Source organism: Ascaphus truei, unplaced genomic scaffold, assembly GCF_040206685.1.
Source record: "Ascaphus truei isolate aAscTru1 unplaced genomic scaffold, aAscTru1.hap1 HAP1_SCAFFOLD_3182, whole genome shotgun sequence".
In the NCBI taxonomy this organism is placed as follows: domain Eukaryota; kingdom Metazoa; phylum Chordata; class Amphibia; order Anura; family Ascaphidae; genus Ascaphus; species Ascaphus truei.
This window is the reverse complement of record NW_027456161.1, coordinates 1-19,439: the sequence shown is the minus strand read 5'-3', so window position 1 is coordinate 19,439 and position 19,439 is coordinate 1. Positions and strand designations below refer to the sequence as shown.

Sequence of the window (19,439 nt, the reverse complement as noted above, 5' to 3'; positions counted from 1 at the left end):
CACACACACACTCCCCCCACACACACACTCCCCACACACACACCCCCCCCACACACACTCTCCCCCCCCCCCCACACACACACTTTCCCTCCCCCCACACACACACTCTCCCCCCTCCACACACACACTCTCCCCCCCATACAAACACACTCTCCCCCCCACACACACACTCTCCCCCCCACACACTCTCCCCCCCCACACACAACTTCCCCGCCCCCACACACAGACTCTACCCCCACACACACACACTCCCCCCTGCACACTCCCCCCACACACTCCCCCCCACACACACACGCTCTCCCCCCACACACTATCCCCCCCACACACACTCACTCTCCCTCCTCCCCACACACACACTCTCCCTCCCCCCCACACACTCTCCCTCCCCCCCCCCCCCACACACACTCTCCCTCCCCCCCCCACTCACACACAAAGTTGTTGGCCGCATGTGCCCGCGGGCCGCGAGTTTGACATGCTTGTTCTACGAGGACCTATACAGTGGAGAAAAAGTGGCACATAATGGAATGACAAAAATGGCTCTGAGGGAGTTCCTGACGAGCTCGGGCCTGCCAAAACTGAATAGGTTGGACAGAGAGTACCTAGGTGCAGATTCTACAATTGAGGAATTAACACAGGTCATTGAGGAGCTGAAGCCGTCAAAGGATTCGGGTCCAGGTGGCTTTTCAGGCCTCTAATATAAGAAATTCCTTAAACATCTGGCCCCCTGTTTGCTCCAGATGTTTAATGCAGTCTTAGCGGGGGCCTCATTCCCGGAACGGATGCTCCAAGTGTCTATCACAGTAATACACAAACCAGGTATAGATCCGCTAGATTGTAAAAGTTATAGCTAATATAACTAACTAGCTGAGAGACCCGGCGTTGCCCGGGATGTAATGTTCCCGTTCCTCTCTCTCCTCCCCCCTCTCTCTGTTTGTCCCCCATTCACATCAATCCAGTCCCCCCCCTCCCTCCCTCCTTTACAGCTTCATGTAGCGTGTGTGCGTCAGTCACTGTGTGTTTGCTCGCGCGTCAGTGAGTCTGAGGCAGAAACACAAACACACACAGACTGACTGACGCACACACAGTCAGTGTGTGCCTCAGTCAGTGTGTGCGTGCGTCAGTCAGGGTTTGTGTGCGCGTCAGTCAGTGTGTGCGTGCGTGCGGCAGTCAGTCAGTGTGTGCGCGGGGGGCGTCAAAGGCAGGGGGGGGCGTCAAAGGGAGGGGGGGGGCATCAAAGGGAGGGGGGGTCGTCAAAGGGAGGGGGGGGGCGTCAAAGGGAGGGGGGGGGGCTTCAAAGGGAGGGGGGGGGCGTCAAAGGGAGGGGGGGGCGTCAAAGGGAGGGGGGGGGGCGTCAAAGGGAGGGGGGCGTCAAAGGGAGGGGGGGGGGGCGTCAAAGGGAGGGGGGGGTGTCAAAGGGAGGGGGGGGCGTCAAAGGGAGGGGGGGGGGCGTCAAAGGCATGGATTCCTCCCCCTGCATTTCCTGCAGTGGACAGGAGGGGGGGGCAGTGGACAGGAGGGGGGGGCAGTGGACAGGAGGGGGGGGGCAGTGGACAGGAGGGGGGGGGCAGTGGACAGGAGGGGGGGGGCAGTGGACAGGAGGGGGGGGCAGTGGACAGGAGGGGGGGGGGCAGTGGACAGGAGGGGGGGGCAGTGGACAGGAGGGGGGGGGCAGTGGACAGGAGGGGGGGGCAGTGGACAGGAGGGGGGGGCAGTGGACAGGAGGGGGGGCAGTGGACAGGAGGGGGGGGGGGGCAGTGGACAGGAGGGGGGGGGGCAGTGGACAGGAGGGGGGGGGCAGTGGACAGGAGGGGGGGGCAGTGGACAGGAGGGGGGGGCAGTGGACAGGAGGGGGGGGCAGTGGACAGGAGGGGGGGGGCAGTGGACAGGAGGGGGGGGCAGTGGACAGAAGGGGGGACAGGAGGGGGGACACAGTGGACAGGAGGGGGGATGCAGTGGACAGGAGGGGGGCGCAGTGGACAGGAGGGGGGGGCAGTGGATAGGAGGGGGGGGCAGTGGACAGTGACACACACACACACACACACACACACACACACACACACCTCAGTTGATGCGCCCTTTCTCAGTTCCGTTTGGTGCCGGAGGTGGGGAGCGACACCTACCTGTACTTCCGGGCGCCGCCACCGTCTGACTCGGCGCCGCGAGGGAGGAAGGGGGTCCGCCATCTTACGCGCCGCGTGGCAGCTGCGGGAAGCGAGGTGATTTGGAGTGGGGAGGGGGGAGAGGTGATTTGGAGCGGGGAGAGGTGATTTGGAGCGGGGAGAGGTGATTTGGAGCGGTGAGGGGGAGAGGTGATTTGGAGCGGTGAGGGGGAGAGGTGATGCCGCTGGGGAGGGGGAGAGGTGATTTGGAGCGGGGAGGGGGAGAGGTGATGCCGCTGGGGAGGGGGAGAGGTGATGCCGCTGGGGAGGGGGAAGAGGTGATGCCGCTGGGGAGGGGGAAGAGGTGATGCCGCTGGGGAGGGGGAAGAGGTGATGCCGCTGGGGAGCGGGGAGAGGTGATTTGGAGCGGGGAGAGGTGATTTGGAGCGGGGAGAGGTGATTTGGAGCGGGGAGAGGTGATTTGGAGCGGGGAGAGGTGATTCCGCTGGGGAGGGGGGAGAGGTGATTTGGGGAGGGGGAGAGGTGATGCCGCTGGGGAGGGGGGAGAGGTGATTTGGGGAGGGGGGAGAGGTGATTTGGAGCGGGGAGGGGGGAGAGGTGATTTGGAGCGGGGAGGGGGGAGAGGTGATTTGGAGCGGGGAGAGGTGTGTGTGTGTGTGTGTGTGTGTGTGTGTGTGTGTTTGTGTGTGTTTTATTTATTTTTTTGTACCTTTGGCCCGTCACTCCGCCTCAGGCCAATGAGAGGTGTGGGGGGCGGGCCAAGGGGGTGGTGTGAGTGTGTGAGGCCAATGAGAGGTGTGCGGGGGCGGGCGGGCCAAGGGACCAATGAGATTGCCGCTAGGGACACCGGACATCCAGACAGGCAGGCAAACATACAGTGCTTTCACTAATATAGTATATAAGATACTTTTTACCCAGGAGCAGGAGGAGGGGGCCAGTCTCTGTATGAAATTCGAGCACAAACTGTTCAAGGATCTCTGCCTTGGTACGCTGTTCTGGTTGTATCCACAAGTGGTGGGCTATGGCCCAGGGTCTGTCTCTGTGTATTTGACTGTCCGGACCACTGCCGGTAGGTCTCCGGGGTGAGGCCTAGATGATCCAGAATGGCAGCCTTTAGTCTCTGATAGTCCGTGGCCTCGTCTGCCGGTAGAGCCTGGTTGGCTGCCTGCGTTTCTCCTATGAGGTTTGGAGCCAAAGTCGTTACCCAGCGACCAACTGTCCAGCCCTGGGCAGTGGCTACCCTTTTAAAAGAGAAGAGGAAAGCCTCTGGGTCTTTTGTTGGCTTTATTTTAGGCAGCATCACCAGCGATTTATTTGGAATCTATGGTCTGACTGAGACTGCACCTGGAGCCAGCATGTGGAGGAGCTTTTCTGTTTGCTGAGCCTGCTTGCTGGTGCAGGAACTGAGAAAACATTTCCTCCATTTTTTTAATGTGTGCCCTTTGGATGCATGGGCCATCCAAGATCCCACTTCGCACCACCTGTGGCAGGACGGCTTCGCAATAGGGTCAGTAGGAGTCCCAACCAGTGAGTAAGGCTTTTAACTCCAGTGGTTTATTTTCCACAATCAAATAAACATTAGGCACACTGTCCCTTTAAGGCAAACAAACCATAAACAAAACCCTACTCCATTAGGGGACTAACTATACAGAAGGTCCCTATCTCTCCTCTGGGTAGCTAGCCTACTTCCAGGTTAAACAAGATTATGCAAATATCTGCAGTGAAAATATATAAAGTCCTTATCTGTGTTTGGGGAGCTTTGTCCCTAGAGAGTCCAAGTAATCCCTTCTGGATACTGCAACAGCAGCTTTAATTCCTCTGCAGGGTTAGGAGGCTGGTTACTAGTAGACAGGGCTGTGTCCAGCAGGCTTGTCTCAGCTTGTGGCAAACCTCTGTCTGGGGGAGCAGAACCTCCGGCGTACTTCCTGGTTTGGAAAAGTCTCTCTCCCTTCCTGCTCAGGTCTGGCATCTTATACAGCTGTCTGACAGCTACCTTAACTCAGCCCTGATGCCCAGGTATCTCTGTGTTAACCCTCTGACTGGTGGTTTCAGACGTCAGAGGTATGTTTCCCATGCATAATTGACAGCGAATGACTTCACCCTGTCACAATCATCCTCCTTCAGAGCTTTTTCAGGATGGTCATGGACAGGAAAGCCTTCCTGAGAATGAAACTCGCTGCTGTGAGCATACAGATGAGGTCAACACCCTAGTGTTAGCTGGATGACCGCTGCACCCTGCATAGAGCACAATCCGAGGCCTAACCCAGGGGTGCGCAAACTGGGGGGCACAACATTTTCAGAGTGCGGCGCTTAGAAGCCCCATGCTCTTCCCCACAACATTTAAATTAAATGCCGGGGGAGAGCGCGAGGCCTCTGTAAGGCTCTTACTTTGTCTCCGGCGGCTTCTTGTGGGTGCAGACAAAGCTTGCTTACCCCTGGCTTAAACCTTTCACTGTCAGGGAACAATGTGTTGCAGGCATCTCCGGCAGTGAAAGGATTAATCATACTACGTATTCAAACCTTGTTTTTTTTGTTTGTTTTTCCCTGTATATAGTTTAAAAAATAAATTATATTAAAAAAACACGGATTGCTCTTTCCAACACGGTTTTTATTTTTAAAATCTGATGCTTTGTTCAGGAGATAGAAGCTTATGCAATATTAAGTGTCTGGGAGGTTAAAATAGAGCTCTCCCCAGGGCCCAGTGCTGTATAAAGTTTACCATGGTAACATCTGAAGCAAGAGATTAATGGAGACATAATTTCTAACTGTAGCCAGGTCCCCTCTGGCTCCCCGGTTCCCCGCCCTCTCTCCTCTTAACTCCGCTGCTGCCGTGTGGTTGCGGGTGGCGGCGAGCTCGCCAGCGGCCCCTCTGCAGGGTGCCGCCATGTTGGATTGGTGCATACGCATGCGCAAAGGCTCGCGCAGAAAGTGCGTGGCGGCCATTGAAGGGTTGCACATGCGCAGTGGAGTGAGCGCACATGGCGGCCCATAGGTGCTTAGGGGCAGGAGTACCACACGACGCCAGGGAGCCAATCGCTCGGCTAGGTCTCCTGCAGGAGATACTATTTTGTGGCTGGAATAGGAAGTGTCAGTAAGTGCTGGGACAGGACAGGGGTAGGAGGTATGTGAACAGGGGTCTGTGACCCTCTGCTCTAGGCCAGATTCCCCCTAGGCCCCAGCTAGGCCCCGGCTCCACCAATTAGTTTGTAGCTGCTACAGGGACAGGCCCTTAGGTAGGGACCCTGCCCCACTAGCTAGTAAATAGATCAGGGACACAGCTGGGACCTGGGACCAGATCACTCCTGCTGACAAAGACTGTCATCAAGGTGGGACACTCCAGCGGGAAACCACCCCACGCGGAGGCAGACTCGTCGCGGAGGCTATCGTTGGATCAACGCATCCCTTGTCTGTTCAGTCGGCGCGTCAGGTTGCTGGAGCACCCGGCAGGTACCTTACAGAACGTGCACCAACTGTACTACACTCCATTTAGTGGGCCGCGCAGTCACACACATTGGGGTGGGTGTGGGACCTTGTGGGACTGGGATTCTCTGGACACAGTGTGGGTTACACGGTGGTGGGGTACAGCCGTGTGAGGCGTGTGGCAGTTGTATCTTTAGTCACATAGAGTTATAAGGTATTATAGAGTATAAGATATGTTACAGTAAAGGCCTTTCTATTTTACATTGTGTGTGTTCATTGTTTGGGTCCTGTGAGGGGCTCCTCCCACTACGTTGGGATCCCTCTCAGGTGGAGGCGCTGCACCAAGGTTGTAAGTATATCACCCTAGGCTCCCCGTGGCGGAGGCTTAAGACCCTGTGAGCCAACAGGTAAAGGGCAGCACCAGTAGCCATCTTGTTTACGGGGAAACAGGGCTACATAACACTTAAAAGATTTTTTTAAAGAGCAGAACCTGCTGAGGCAGCGAAATACTAACATTTATCATATTTATCCTGATCAGTCCCTAAAAAACCTCCCTGAGAGCCTCGGTAACCACATTGGGACTCTATGGAATAGATTATATAGTCAGTTTAGTTTATATCAATGTCTGTTATTTCAGCGTTTAACGTATATAATGTGTTTATATTAACCAGCAGCCAATAAGTGGCTAATAGGGCTATTGGCCATTACTATGGGGGAGTGAGGCTTGTGGGGGAGCCCGTGTTGGGGGTAGGGGCCTCGGTAAGTGCCAGTGACATACCAAATAAGACATAAGTGAACTCTAAAGGTTAATGGACATAGGTGGGAGGTCAAAGATTGATCCGCTTTTGAGATCTCATGAGTATCTGCAGAGATTTCTGAGGTTTTCTTAGGATCTTTAATATAAAAGGGTGTTGGAGACCCGGGTACAATATCCCACATTGTAGAGTCCCACCTATTCCTGAGCCACCATATGCCTTTTGTCACAGAATGCCGTGACGGTCGCCATGGTCTTGATCATCTTTACAAAAAATGCATCTTTAGAATGTTCCGTGGCTGGAACTTCACTGCATTTCAAACACTAACATTTCAGGGATGAGACCTCAAACTTTGATAACTCATAACTGGTGCCTGCTTCTTCTGCGATAAGGAGCTGCCTCTGTTACCAAATTGCTTTAAGACCACTTTGGCAGTGTGTGGGTTAGCGCGCAGCATCCATTGCTCCATGCCTGGATATGGCGACCTGCTGCTTTGCCATGTGTGTGCCTCTGCAGACACGCTGGAGGTCGTTCCGTGTAAGACGGCAGCTGGACCACAGGCAGAGTGCCGTGGCGTTTATCCACGCTTTGTGGAGGGGATGCAGCCAGCGACGGAGGTACAGGAGACACATTCAAGATATCACGCTGCTCCAGGCCCTGTGCAGAGGCTACTTGCAGCGACGGAGGTACGGGGGGGGGAGGGATGGGGACGGACATGGGGGGCAGTGGTTTTAAAGCAGTAATGTGCTCTTCTCACCGTGAAATGTAACCGCCTTCTCTCATTTTTAGCATTGCTGCAGTTTGCAGCAACCCCGCTCATTAAGAAAAAAAATTGAATTTTGTAAATATGAGTTGCCGAAAATTTGTCTCGTGGGGAGATTAAAATGGCTGCAATCCACTAAGAGTAGCATCTGTTGCATACACATATACATATACATATACATATATATATATATATATATATATATATATATATACATATATATATATATATATACATAGATATATACATATATATATACATACATATATATAAAACAACTGTAAATATTACTGTATGTTCATTTGCATGTCTTAGACAGGTCTGCAACCCTTGCTGCAGTGGAAGCGCTGTATGCTGGGCGATAATGGGGAAAGACAGGGTTGCAGACCTGTCTAAGACATGCAAATGAACATACAGTAATATTTACAGTTGCTTTATGCTTTACTGTGGAGGGTTTTTGTCACTTTTTTTACCCACCATAACCTTAATAATAGTGGTGATTACCTAGTCTAGTCTCAAACCTGCTTAGCCATTAAGACCAACCTCACACTGATGATACCCATCAAGGTTGAAACATGTCTGTGAGTGGGTTTAATGGCTTTGCATCTCATCCCAGCCTCTGTCTAAAAGCTGTGTTTAAAACAGCATGCATTGGCTTGAGGATTTGCTTGTGTAATACGAGCTTGAGACAAAAGGTGGCACTGAGTGTTCATTTGCATGTCATTTCCCAGTATCCCTTGCTGCAGTGGAAGCGCTGTATGCTGGGCGACAATGGGGAAAGACAGGGTTGCAGACCTGTCTAAGACATGCAAATGAACATACAGTAATATTTACAGTTGCTGTATGCTTTACTGTGGAGGGTTTTTGTCACTTTTTTTTACCCACCATAACCTTAATAATAGTGGTGATTACATATATATATATATATATATATATATCTGTATGAATGTATATATAATAGTCTGATTTCTGATTAGCTAAGCTTGTTGACTACTGTACCTGTGTGTACTCCGATGTATCATCCACGATGTAACATTAATGAAAAGAAAGAAATGGCGGGTGAGCAATGTCCGCCACCATTCACCCACATTAAGAAGGCAGGTGTTGCCATGGTAACAGATTATGCCGGTGAAATATGGTAATAAACAGATGCAAACTCGGCAGAAAATCAAGATTTAGTTGAAATGAAACATTAGAGATTAACACGGCAGGAGCTGCCAAGGTGTCATTTTTTGTGACTTACTACCTGTGTTATGTTCTATGGGATGTTACACATTCGTCCATCAAGTTCAACCTACGCTAAATGTGGATGACAGATTCTTTATCCTATAACCCTATTTACAGTATATTGATCCATAGAAAGGCAAACAAAAAACCCCAGTAAAATATCATCTAATGATATCTCATTAGGGGAAAAATAAGTCCATTCCTGACTCCAAGAATTGGCAATCACATTACTCCCTGGATCAACATCTTTCCCATGTATACTTATTTGGTATATCCCTGTATTTCCTTTCTAAAAAGATGTCCAACCTTTTTTTTACACATCTATTGTATCTGCCATCACAGTCTCCATGGGTAATGAATTCCACATTTTCAAAATTATCATATCCCCTCTTAGCTGCCTCTTTTCTAATGTAAAAAAATCGAATTTAGCTAGCCTCTCCTCATAAATCAGATTATTTGTCCCATGTATTAATTTGGTGGCTCTTCTCTGCACTTTCTCCAATTTATAATGTCTTTTCTAAGGACTGGTGCCTACAATTGTACTCCATATTTAAGGTGTGGTCTTACTAATGCTTTGTAAAGGGGCATAATTATACACTGGCGACACACTTTATTCGAGCTTGGCTAGTCCCACGAATTCGGGTATACCCGGGTGTATTGAGGTTTGTGACTGTTTTCTGCCCGAGTGCATTGAGTTATTTTCCGGCAGGGATTGAAGCATTTTATTCCCATTGGCTGCAATACTGCACACTACATATATATATACTGCATTACAATTCATGAATTTATGCCATCTGGTAGACACGCGAAGCATTGCAGCCTATTAAATCCTAATCATTATCATTTAACAGATCAGCCGCCCATCAGCCAGGCATGAACCCAGGCTGGGAAGGCAAATGCAACGGGGCTTGTCAGAGGTGAGGAGCGGCGCATTCCAGGTATCTGCCAGGTACATACCGGGTATTTGCTCGAATAAAGTGTGTCGGTGCAGTATTTACTTCCCTTAAATCCATTGGCCATTTATTGTAAGATAAGATCTTGTTTGCCTTTGCAGTTACTGCATGACTTTGGGCACTATTGCTGTACACTATTTTGTACATTAACCTCTTGTGTGGAACCGTATCAAAGCCTATGCAAAATCTAAGTAGATCACAATAATTTAGTATTTTCTATAAATATTTTTAGTGTAATTTTCAATCCCCAATATAATAGTGGTTGGATGGTAATGTTAATATAATATCCGTCTTACCAGGTACAAGGAGATGGTGTCTGAGAAGAGCAGACAGGAAGCCCTTGAACGAGAAGAGGAGCATAAATGGAGACATGACAACTCCGATGGAGTGCAGAAGGCAGAAGAAGAGGAGAAAGGAGGGAGAAGGCAGAACGAGGTGGGGCAGGGGGAAGCAGCGGTGATGCCCGAGGAGGAGAATCCAGGGGAGAGCCTAGAGAGCAAGGAGAAGCTGACAGAGTAAGGACCTGCAGATATGTGGCATATCGGTCTGTGTGTACTTGTATCTGTATGATTCACTTATCAGAGAGAGTGACTGAGCATGGACTTCCCTTCCATCCATTGCCCATTTATTGTAAGATAAGATCTTGTTTGCCTTTGCAGTTACTGCATGACTTTGGGCACTATTGCTGTGTACAAGCACTCCTAAATCCTTCTCCATCAAGGATTCCCCCAATTTATCCCCATTTAATTTAGCATGTCTCCTGTTTATTCTTGTTTCTCAAATGCATAACCTTACATGTATCTGTATTAAACCTCATCTGCCATTTACCTGCCCAAGTTTCCAGTCTCCCCAAGTCCTTCTGGAGAGAAAGTACATCCTGCTCTGATTCTACTACCTTACACAATTTAGTATCATCAGCAAAGATTAAGACTTTGCTCTCGATGCCAACCTCAAGGTCATTAACAAACAAGTTAAAAAGCAGGGGTCCTAGTACCGATCCCTGAGGTACTCCACTCACGACTTTAGCCCAACCTGAAAAAGTTCCATTTACGACAACTCTATGTTGTGTATCCTTCAACCAGTTTTCAATCCAGGTACAAATATTTTTAGAGTCCAATTTGCTTTATTTTGTACATTAACCTCTCGTGTGGAACCGTATCAAAGCCTATGCAAAATCGAAGTAGATCACAATAATTTAGTATTTTCTATAAATACTTTTTAGTGTAATTTTCAATCCCCAATATAATAGTGGTTGGATGGTAATGTTAATATAATATCCGTCTTACCAGGTACAAGGAGATGGTGTCTGAGAAGAGCAGACAGGAAGCCCTTGAACGAGAAGAGGAGCATAAATGGAGACATGACAACTCCGATGGAGTGCAGAAAGCAGAAGAAGAGGAGAAAGGAGGGAGAAGGCAGAACGAGGTGGGGCAGGGGGAAGCAGAGGTGATGCCCGCGAAGGAGAATCCAGGGGAGAGCCTAGAGAGCAAGGAGAAGCTGACAGAGTAAGGACCTGCAGATATGTGGCATATCGGTCTGTGTGTACTTGTATCTGTATGATTCACTTATCAGAGAGAGTGACTGAGCATGGACTTCCCTTCCATCCATTGCCCATTTATTGTAAGATAAGATCTTGTTTGCCTTTGCAGTTACTGCATGACTTTGGGCACTATTGCTGTGTACAAGCACTCCTAAATCCTTCTCCATCAAGGATTCCCCCAATTTATCCCCATTTAATTTAGCAAGTCTCCTGTTTATTCTTGTTTCTCAAATGCATAACCTTACATATATCTGTATTAAACCTCATCTGCCATTTACCTGCCCAAGTTTCCAGTCTCCCCAAGTCCTTCTGGAGAGAAATTACATCCTGCTCTGATTCTACTACCTTACACAATTTAGTATCATCAGCAAAGATTAAGACTTTGCTCTCGATGCCAACCTCAAGGTCATTAACAAACAAGTTAAAAAGCAGGGGTCCTAGTACCGATCCCTGAGGTACTCCACTCACGACTTTAGCCCAACCTGAAAAAGTTCCATTTACGACAACTCTATGTTGTGTATCCTTCAACCAGTTTTCAATCCAGGTGCAAATATTTTTAGAGTCCAATTTGCTTTATTTTGTACATTAACCTCTTGTGTGGAACCGTATCAAAGCCTATGCAAAATCGAAGTAGATCACAATAATTTAGTATTTTCTATAAATACTTTTTAGTGTAATTTTCAATCCCCAATATAATAGTGGTTGGATGGTAATGTTAATATAATATCCGTCTTACCAGGTACAAGGAGATGGTGTCTGAGAAGAGCAGACAGGAAGCCCTTGAACGAGAAGAGGAGCATAAATGGAGACATGACAACTCCGATGGAGTGCAGAAGGCAGAAGAAGAGGAGAAAGGAGGGAGAAGGCAGAACGAGGTGGGGCAGGGGGAAGCAGAGGTGATGCCCGACAAGGAGAATCCAGGGGAGAGCCTAGAGAGCAAGGAGAAACTGACAGAGTAAGGACCTGCAGATATGTGGCATATCGGTCTGTGTGTACTTGTATCTGTATGATTCACTTATCAGAGAGAGTGACTGAGCATGGACTTCCCTTCCATCCATTGCCCATTTATTGTAAGATAAGATCTTGTTTGCCTTTGCAGTTACTGCATGACTTTGGGCACTATTGCTGTGTACAAGCACTCCTAAATCCTTCTCCATCAAGGATTCCCCCAATTTATCCCCATTTAATTTGCAAGTCTCCTGTTTATTCTTGTTTCTCAAATGCATAACCTTACATTTATCTGTATTAAACCTCATCTGCCATTTATCTGCCCAAGTATCCAGTCTCCCCAAGTCCTTCTGGAGAGAAATTACATCCTGCTCTGATTCTACTACCTTACACAATTTAGTATCATCAGCAAAGATTAAGACTTTGCTCTCGATGCCAACCTCAAGGTCATTAACAAACAAGTTAAAAAGCAGGGGTCCTAGTACCGATCCCTAAGGTACTCCACTCACGACTTTAGCCCAACCTGAAAAAGTTCCATTTACGACAACTCTATGTTGTGTATCCTTCAACCAGTTTTCAATCCAGGTGCAAATATTTTTAGAGTCCAATTTGCTTTATTTTGTACATTAACCTCTTGTGTGGAACCGTATCAAAGCCTATGCAAAATCTAAGTAGATCACAATAATTTTGTATTTTCTATAAATACTTTTTAGTGTAATTTTCAATCCCCAATATAATAGTGGTTGGATGGTAATGTTAATATAATATCCGTCTTACCAGGTACAAGGAGATGGTGTCTGAGAAGAGCAGACAGGAAGCCCTTGAACGAGAAGAGGAGCATGAATGGAGACATGACAACTCCGATGGAGTGCAGAAAGCAGAAGAAGAGGAGAAAGGAGGGAGAAGGCAGAACGAGGTGGGGCAGGGGGAAGCAGAGGTGATGCCCGCGAAGGAGAATCCAGGGGAGAGCCTAGAGAGCAAGGAGAAGCTGACAGAGTAAGGACCTGCAGATATGTGGCATATCGGTCTGTGTGTACTTGTATCTGTATGATTCACTTATCAGAGAGAGTGACTGAGCATGGACTTCCCTTCCATCCATTGCCCATTTATTGTAAGATAAGATCTTGTTTGCCTTTGCAGTTACTGCATGACTTTGGGCACTATTGCAGTGTACAAGCACTCCTAAATCCTTCTCCATCAAGGATTCCCCCAATTTATCCCCATTTAATTTGCAAGTCTCCTGTTTATTCTTGTTTCTCAAATGCATAACCTTACATTTATCTGTATTAAACCTCATCTGCCATTTACCTGCCCAAGTATCCAGTCTCCCCAAGTCCTTCTGGAGAGAAATTACATCCTGCTCTGATTCTACTACCTTACACAATTCAGTATCATCAGCAAAGATTAAGACTTTGCTCTCGATGCCAACCTCAAGGTCATTAACAAACAAGTTAAAAAGCAGGGGTCCTAGTACCGATCCCTGAGGTACTCCACTCACGACTTTAGCCCAACCTGAAAAAGTTCCATTTACGACAACTCTATGTTGTGTATCCTTCAACCAGTTTTCAATCCAGGTGCAAATATTTTTAGAGTCCAATTTGCTTTATTTTGTACATTAACCTCTTGTGTGGAACCGTATCAAAGCCTATGCAAAATCGAAGTAGATCACAATAATTTTGTATTTTCTATAAATACATTTTAGTGTAATTTTCAATCCCCAATATAATAGTGGTTGGATGGTAATGTTAATATAATATCCGTCTTACCAGGTACAAGGAGATGGTGTCTGAGAAGAGCAGACAGGAAGCCCTTGAACGAGAAGAGGAGCATGAATGGAGACATGACAACTCCGATGGAGTGCAGAAAGCAGAAGAAGAGGAGAAAGGAGGGAGAAGGCAGAACGAGGTGGGGCAGGGGGAAGCAGAGGTGATGCCCGCGAAGGAGAATCCAGGGGAGAGCCTAGAGAGCAAGGAGAAGCTGACAGAGTAAGGACCTGCAGATATGTGGCATATCGGTCTGTGTGTACTTGTATCTGTATGATTCACTTATCAGAGAGAGTGACTGAGCATGGACTTCCCTTCCATCCATTGCCCATTTATTGTAAGATAAGATCTTGTTTGCCTTTGCAGTTACTGCATGACTTTGGGCACTATTGCTGTGTACAAGCACTCCTAAATCCTTCTCCATCAAGGATTCCCCCAATTTATCCCCATTTAATTTGCAAGTCTCCTGTTTATTCTTGTTTCTCAAATGCATAACCTTACATTTATCTGTATTAAACCTCATCTGCCATTTACCTGCCCAAGTATCCAGTCTCCCCAAGTCCTTCTGGAGAGAAATTACATCCTGCTCTGATTCTACTACCTTACACAATTCAGTATCATCAGCAAAGATTAAGACTTTGCTCTCGATGCCAACCTCAAGGTCATTAACAAACAAGTTAAAAAGCAGGGGTCCTAGTACCGATCCCTGAGGTACTCCACTCACGACTTTAGCCCAACCTGAAAAAGTTCCATTTACGACAACTCTATGTTGTGTATCCTTCAACCAGTTTTCAATCCAGGTGCAAATATTTTTAGAGTCCAATTTGCTTTATTTTGTACATTAACCTCTTGTGTGGAACCGTATCAAAGCCTATGCAAAATCTAAGTAGATCACAATAATTTAGTATTTTCTATAAATACTTTTTAGTGTAATTTTCAATCCCCAATATAATAGTGGTTGGATGGTAATGTTAATATAATATCCGTCTTACCAGGTACAAGGAGATGGTGTCTGAGAAGAGGAGACAGGAAGCCCTTGAACGAGAAGAGGAGCATAAATGGAGACATGACAACTCCAATGGAGTGCAGAAGGCAGAAGAAGAGGAGAAAGGAGGGAGAAGGCAGAACGAGGTGGGGCAGGGGGAAGCAGAGGTGATGCCCGACAAGGAGAATCCAGGGGAGAGCCTAGAGAGCAAGGAGAAACTGACAGAGTAAGGACCTGCAGATATGTGGCATATCGGTCTGTGTGTACTTGTATCTGTATGATTCACTTATCAGAGAGAGTGACTGAGCATGGACTTCCCTTCCATCCATTGCCCATTTATTGTAAGATAAGATCTTGTTTGCCTTTGCAGTTACTGCATGACTTTGGGCACCATTGCTGTGTACAAGCACTCCTAAATCCTTCTCCATCAAGGATTCCCCCAATTTATCCCCATTTAATTTGCAAGTCTCCTGTTTATTCTTGTTTCTCAAATGCATAACCTTACATTTATCTGTATTAAACCTCATCTGCCATTTATCTGCCCAAGTTTCCAGTCTCCCCAAGTCCTTCTGGAGAGAAATTACATCCTGCTCTGATTCTACTACCTTACACAATTTAGTATCATCAGCAAAGATTAAGACTTTGCTCTCGATGCCAACCTCAAGGTCATTAACAAACAAGTTAAAAAGCAGGGGTCCTAGTACCGATCCCTGAGGTACTCCACTCACGACTTTAGCCCAACCTGAAAAAGTTCCATTTACGACAACTCTATGTTGTGTATCCTTCAACCAGTTTTCAATCCAGGTACAAATATTTTTAGAGTCCAATTTGCTTTATTTTGTACATTAACCTCTCGTGTGGAACCGTATCAAAGCCTATGCAAAATCGAAGTAGATCACAATAATTTAGTATTTTCTATAAATACTTTTTAGTGTAATTTTCAATCCCCAATATAATAGTGGTTGGATGGTAATGTTAATATAATATCCGTCTTACCAGGTACAAGGAGATGGTGTCTGAGAAGAGCAGACAGGAAGCCCTTGAACGAGAAGAGGAGCATAAATGGAGACATGACAACTCCGATGGAGTGCAGAAAGCAGAAGAAGAGGAGAAAGGAGGGAGAAGGCAGAACGAGGTGGGGCAGGGGGAAGCAGAGGTGATGCCCGCGAAGGAGAATCCAGGGGAGAGCCTAGAGAGCAAGGAGAAGCTGACAGAGTAAGGACCTGCAGATATGTGGCATATCGGTCTGTGTGTACTTGTATCTGTATGATTCACTTATCAGAGAGAGTGACTGAGCATGGACTTCCCTTCCATCCATTGCCCATTTATTGTAAGATAAGATCTTGTTTGCCTTTGCAGTTACTGCATGACTTTGGGCACTATTGCTGTGTACAAGCACTCCTAAATCCTTCTCCATCAAGGATTCCCCCAATTTATCCCCATTTAATTTAGCAAGTCTCCTGTTTATTCTTGTTTCTCAAATGCATAACCTTACATATATCTGTATTAAACCTCATCTGCCATTTACCTGCCCAAGTTTCCAGTCTCCCCAAGTCCTTCTGGAGAGAAATTACATCCTGCTCTGATTCTACTACCTTACACAATTTAGTATCATCAGCAAAGATTAAGACTTTGCTCTCGATGCCAACCTCAAGGTCATTAACAAACAAGTTAAAAAGCAGGGGTCCTAGTACCGATCCCTGAGGTACTCCACTCACGACTTTAGCCCAACCTGAAAAAGTTCCATTTACGACAACTCTATGTTGTGTATCCTTCAACCAGTTTTCAATCCAGGTGCAAATATTTTTAGAGTCCAATTTGCTTTATTTTGTACATTAACCTCTTGTGTGGAACCGTATCAAAGCCTATGCAAAATCGAAGTAGATCACAATAATTTAGTATTTTCTATAAATACTTTTTAGTGTAATTTTCAATCCCCAATATAATAGTGGTTGGATGGTAATGTTAATATAATATCCGTCTTACCAGGTACAAGGAGATGGTGTCTGAGAAGAGCAGACAGGAAGCCCTTGAACGAGAAGAGGAGCATAAATGGAGACATGACAACTCCGATGGAGTGCAGAAGGCAGAAGAAGAGGAGAAAGGAGGGAGAAGGCAGAACGAGGTGGGGCAGGGGGAAGCAGAGGTGATGCCCGACAAGGAGAATCCAGGGGAGAGCCTAGAGAGCAAGGAGAAACTGACAGAGTAAGGACCTGCAGATATGTGGCATATCGGTCTGTGTGTACTTGTATCTGTATGATTCACTTATCAGAGAGAGTGACTGAGCATGGACTTCCCTTCCATCCATTGCCCATTTATTGTAAGATAAGATCTTGTTTGCCTTTGCAGTTACTGCATGACTTTGGGCACTATTGCTGTGTACAAGCACTCCTAAATCCTTCTCCATCAAGGATTCCCCCAATTTATCCCCATTTAATTTGCAAGTCTCCTGTTTATTCTTGTTTCTCAAATGCATAACCTTACATTTATCTGTATTAAACCTCATCTGCCATTTATCTGCCCAAGTATCCAGTCTCCCCAAGTCCTTCTGGAGAGAAATTACATCCTGCTCTGATTCTACTACCTTACACAATTTAGTATCATCAGCAAAGATTAAGACTTTGCTCTCGATGCCAACCTCAAGGTCATTAACAAACAAGTTAAAAAGCAGGGGTCCTAGTACCGATCCCTAAGGTACTCCACTCACGACTTTAGCCCAACCTGAAAAAGTTCCATTTACGACAACTCTATGTTGTGTATCCTTCAACCAGTTTTCAATCCAGGTGCAAATATTTTTAGAGTCCAATTTGCTTTATTTTGTACATTAACCTCTTGTGTGGAACCGTATCAAAGCCTATGCAAAATCTAAGTAGATCACAATAATTTTGTATTTTCTATAAATACTTTTTAGTGTAATTTTCAATCCCCAATATAATAGTGGTTGGATGGTAATGTTAATATAATATCCGTCTTACCAGGTACAAGGAGATGGTGTCTGAGAAGAGCAGACAGGAAGCCCTTGAACGAGAAGAGGAGCATGAATGGAGACATGACAACTCCGATGGAGTGCAGAAAGCAGAAGAAGAGGAGAAAGGAGGGAGAAGGCAGAACGAGGTGGGGCAGGGGGAAGCAGAGGTGATGCCCGCGAAGGAGAATCCAGGGGAGAGCCTAGAGAGCAAGGAGAAGCTGACAGAGTAAGGACCTGCAGATATGTGGCATATCGGTCTGTGTGTACTTGTATCTGTATGATTCACTTATCAGAGAGAGTGACTGAGCATGGACTTCCCTTCCATCCATTGCCCATTTATTGTAAGATAAGATCTTGTTTGCCTTTGCAGTTACTGCATGACTTTGGGCACTATTGCAGTGTACAAGCACTCCTAAATCCTTCTCCATCAAGGATTCCCCCAATTTATCCCCATTTAATTTGCAAGTCTCCTGTTTATTCTTGTTTCTCAAATGCATAACCTTACATTTATCTGTATTAAACCTCATCTGCCATTTACCTGCCCAAGTATCCAGTCTCCCCAAGTCCTTCTGGAGAGAAATTACATCCTGCTCTGATTCTACTACCTTACACAATTCAGTATCATCAGCAAAGATTAAGACTTTGCTCTCGATGCCAACCTCAAGGTCATTAACAAACAAGTTAAAAAGCAGGGGTCCTAGTACCGATCCCTGAGGTACTCCACTCACGACTTTAGCCCAACCTGAAAAAGTTCCATTTACGACAACTCTATGTTGTGTATCCTTCAACCAGTTTTCAATCCAGGTGCAAATATTTTAGAGTCCAATTTGCTTTATTTTGTACATTAACCTCTTGTGTGGAACCGTATCAAAGCCTATGCAAAATCGAAGTAGATCACAATAATTTTGTATTTTCTATAAATACATTTTAGTGTAATTTCAATCCCCAATATAATAGTGGTTGGATGGTAATGTTAATATAATATCCGTCTTACCAGGTACAAGGAGATGGTGTCTGAGAAGAGCAGACAGGAAGCCCTTGAACGAGAAGAGGAGCATGAATGGAGACATGACAACTCCGATGGAGTGCAGAAAGCAGAAGAAGAGGAGAAAGGAGGGAGAAGGCAGAACGAGGTGGGGCAGGGGGAAGCAGAGGTGATGCCCGCGAAGGAGAATCCAGGGGAGAGCCTAGAGAGCAAGGAGAAGCTGACAGAGTAAGGACCTGCAGATATGTGGCATATCGGTCTGTGTGTACTTGTATCTGTATGATTCACTTATCAGAGAGAGTGACTGAGCATGGACTTCCCTTCCATCCATTGCCCATTTATTGTAAGATAAGATCTTGTTTGCCTTTGCAGTTACTGCATGACTTTGGGCACTATTGCTGTGTACAAGCACTCCTAAATCCTTCTCCATCAAGGATTCCCCCAATTTATCCCCATTTAATTTGCAAGTCTCCTGTTTATTCTTGTTTCTCAAATGCATAACCTTACATTTATCTGTATTAAACCTCATCTGCCATTTACCTGCCCAAGTATCCAGTCTCCCCAAGTCCTTCTGGAGAGAAATTACATCCTGCTCTGATTCTACTACCTTACACAATTCAGTATCATCAGCAAAGATTAAGACTTTGCTCTCGATGCCAACCTCAAGGTCATTAACAAACAAGTTAAAAAGCAGGGGTCCTAGTACCGATCCCTGAGGTACTCCACTCACGACTTTAGCCCAACCTGAAAAAGTTCCATTTACGACAACTCTATGTTGTGTATCCTTCAACCAGTTTTCAATCCAGGTGCAAATATTTTTAGAGTCCAATTTGCTTTATTTTGTACATTAACCTCTTGTGTGGAACCGTATCAAAGCCTATGCAAAATCTAAGTAGATCACAATAATTTAGTATTTTCTATAAATACTTTTTAGTGTAATTTTCAATCCCCAATATAATAGTGGTTGGATGGTAATGTTAATATAATATCCGTCTTACCAGGTACAAGGAGA

General features: G+C 46.3%; 1 protein-coding gene across 1 annotated transcript; it reads left to right on the top strand.

Moving 5' to 3' along the window:
* The first annotated feature begins 4,659 nt into the window (after window positions 1-4,659).
* On the top strand, window positions 4,660-11,737 carry LOC142483310 (uncharacterized). Its single transcript, XM_075583410.1, has 4 exons — window positions 4,660-6,981; window positions 9,538-9,753; window positions 10,528-10,743; window positions 11,518-11,737. Exons 1-4 carry the CDS (start codon window positions 6,773-6,775, stop codon window positions 11,735-11,737), a joined length of 861 nt encoding a protein of 286 aa, XP_075439525.1. The 5' UTR covers window positions 4,660-6,772.
* The last annotated feature ends 7,702 nt before the right edge of the window (window positions 11,738-19,439 follow it).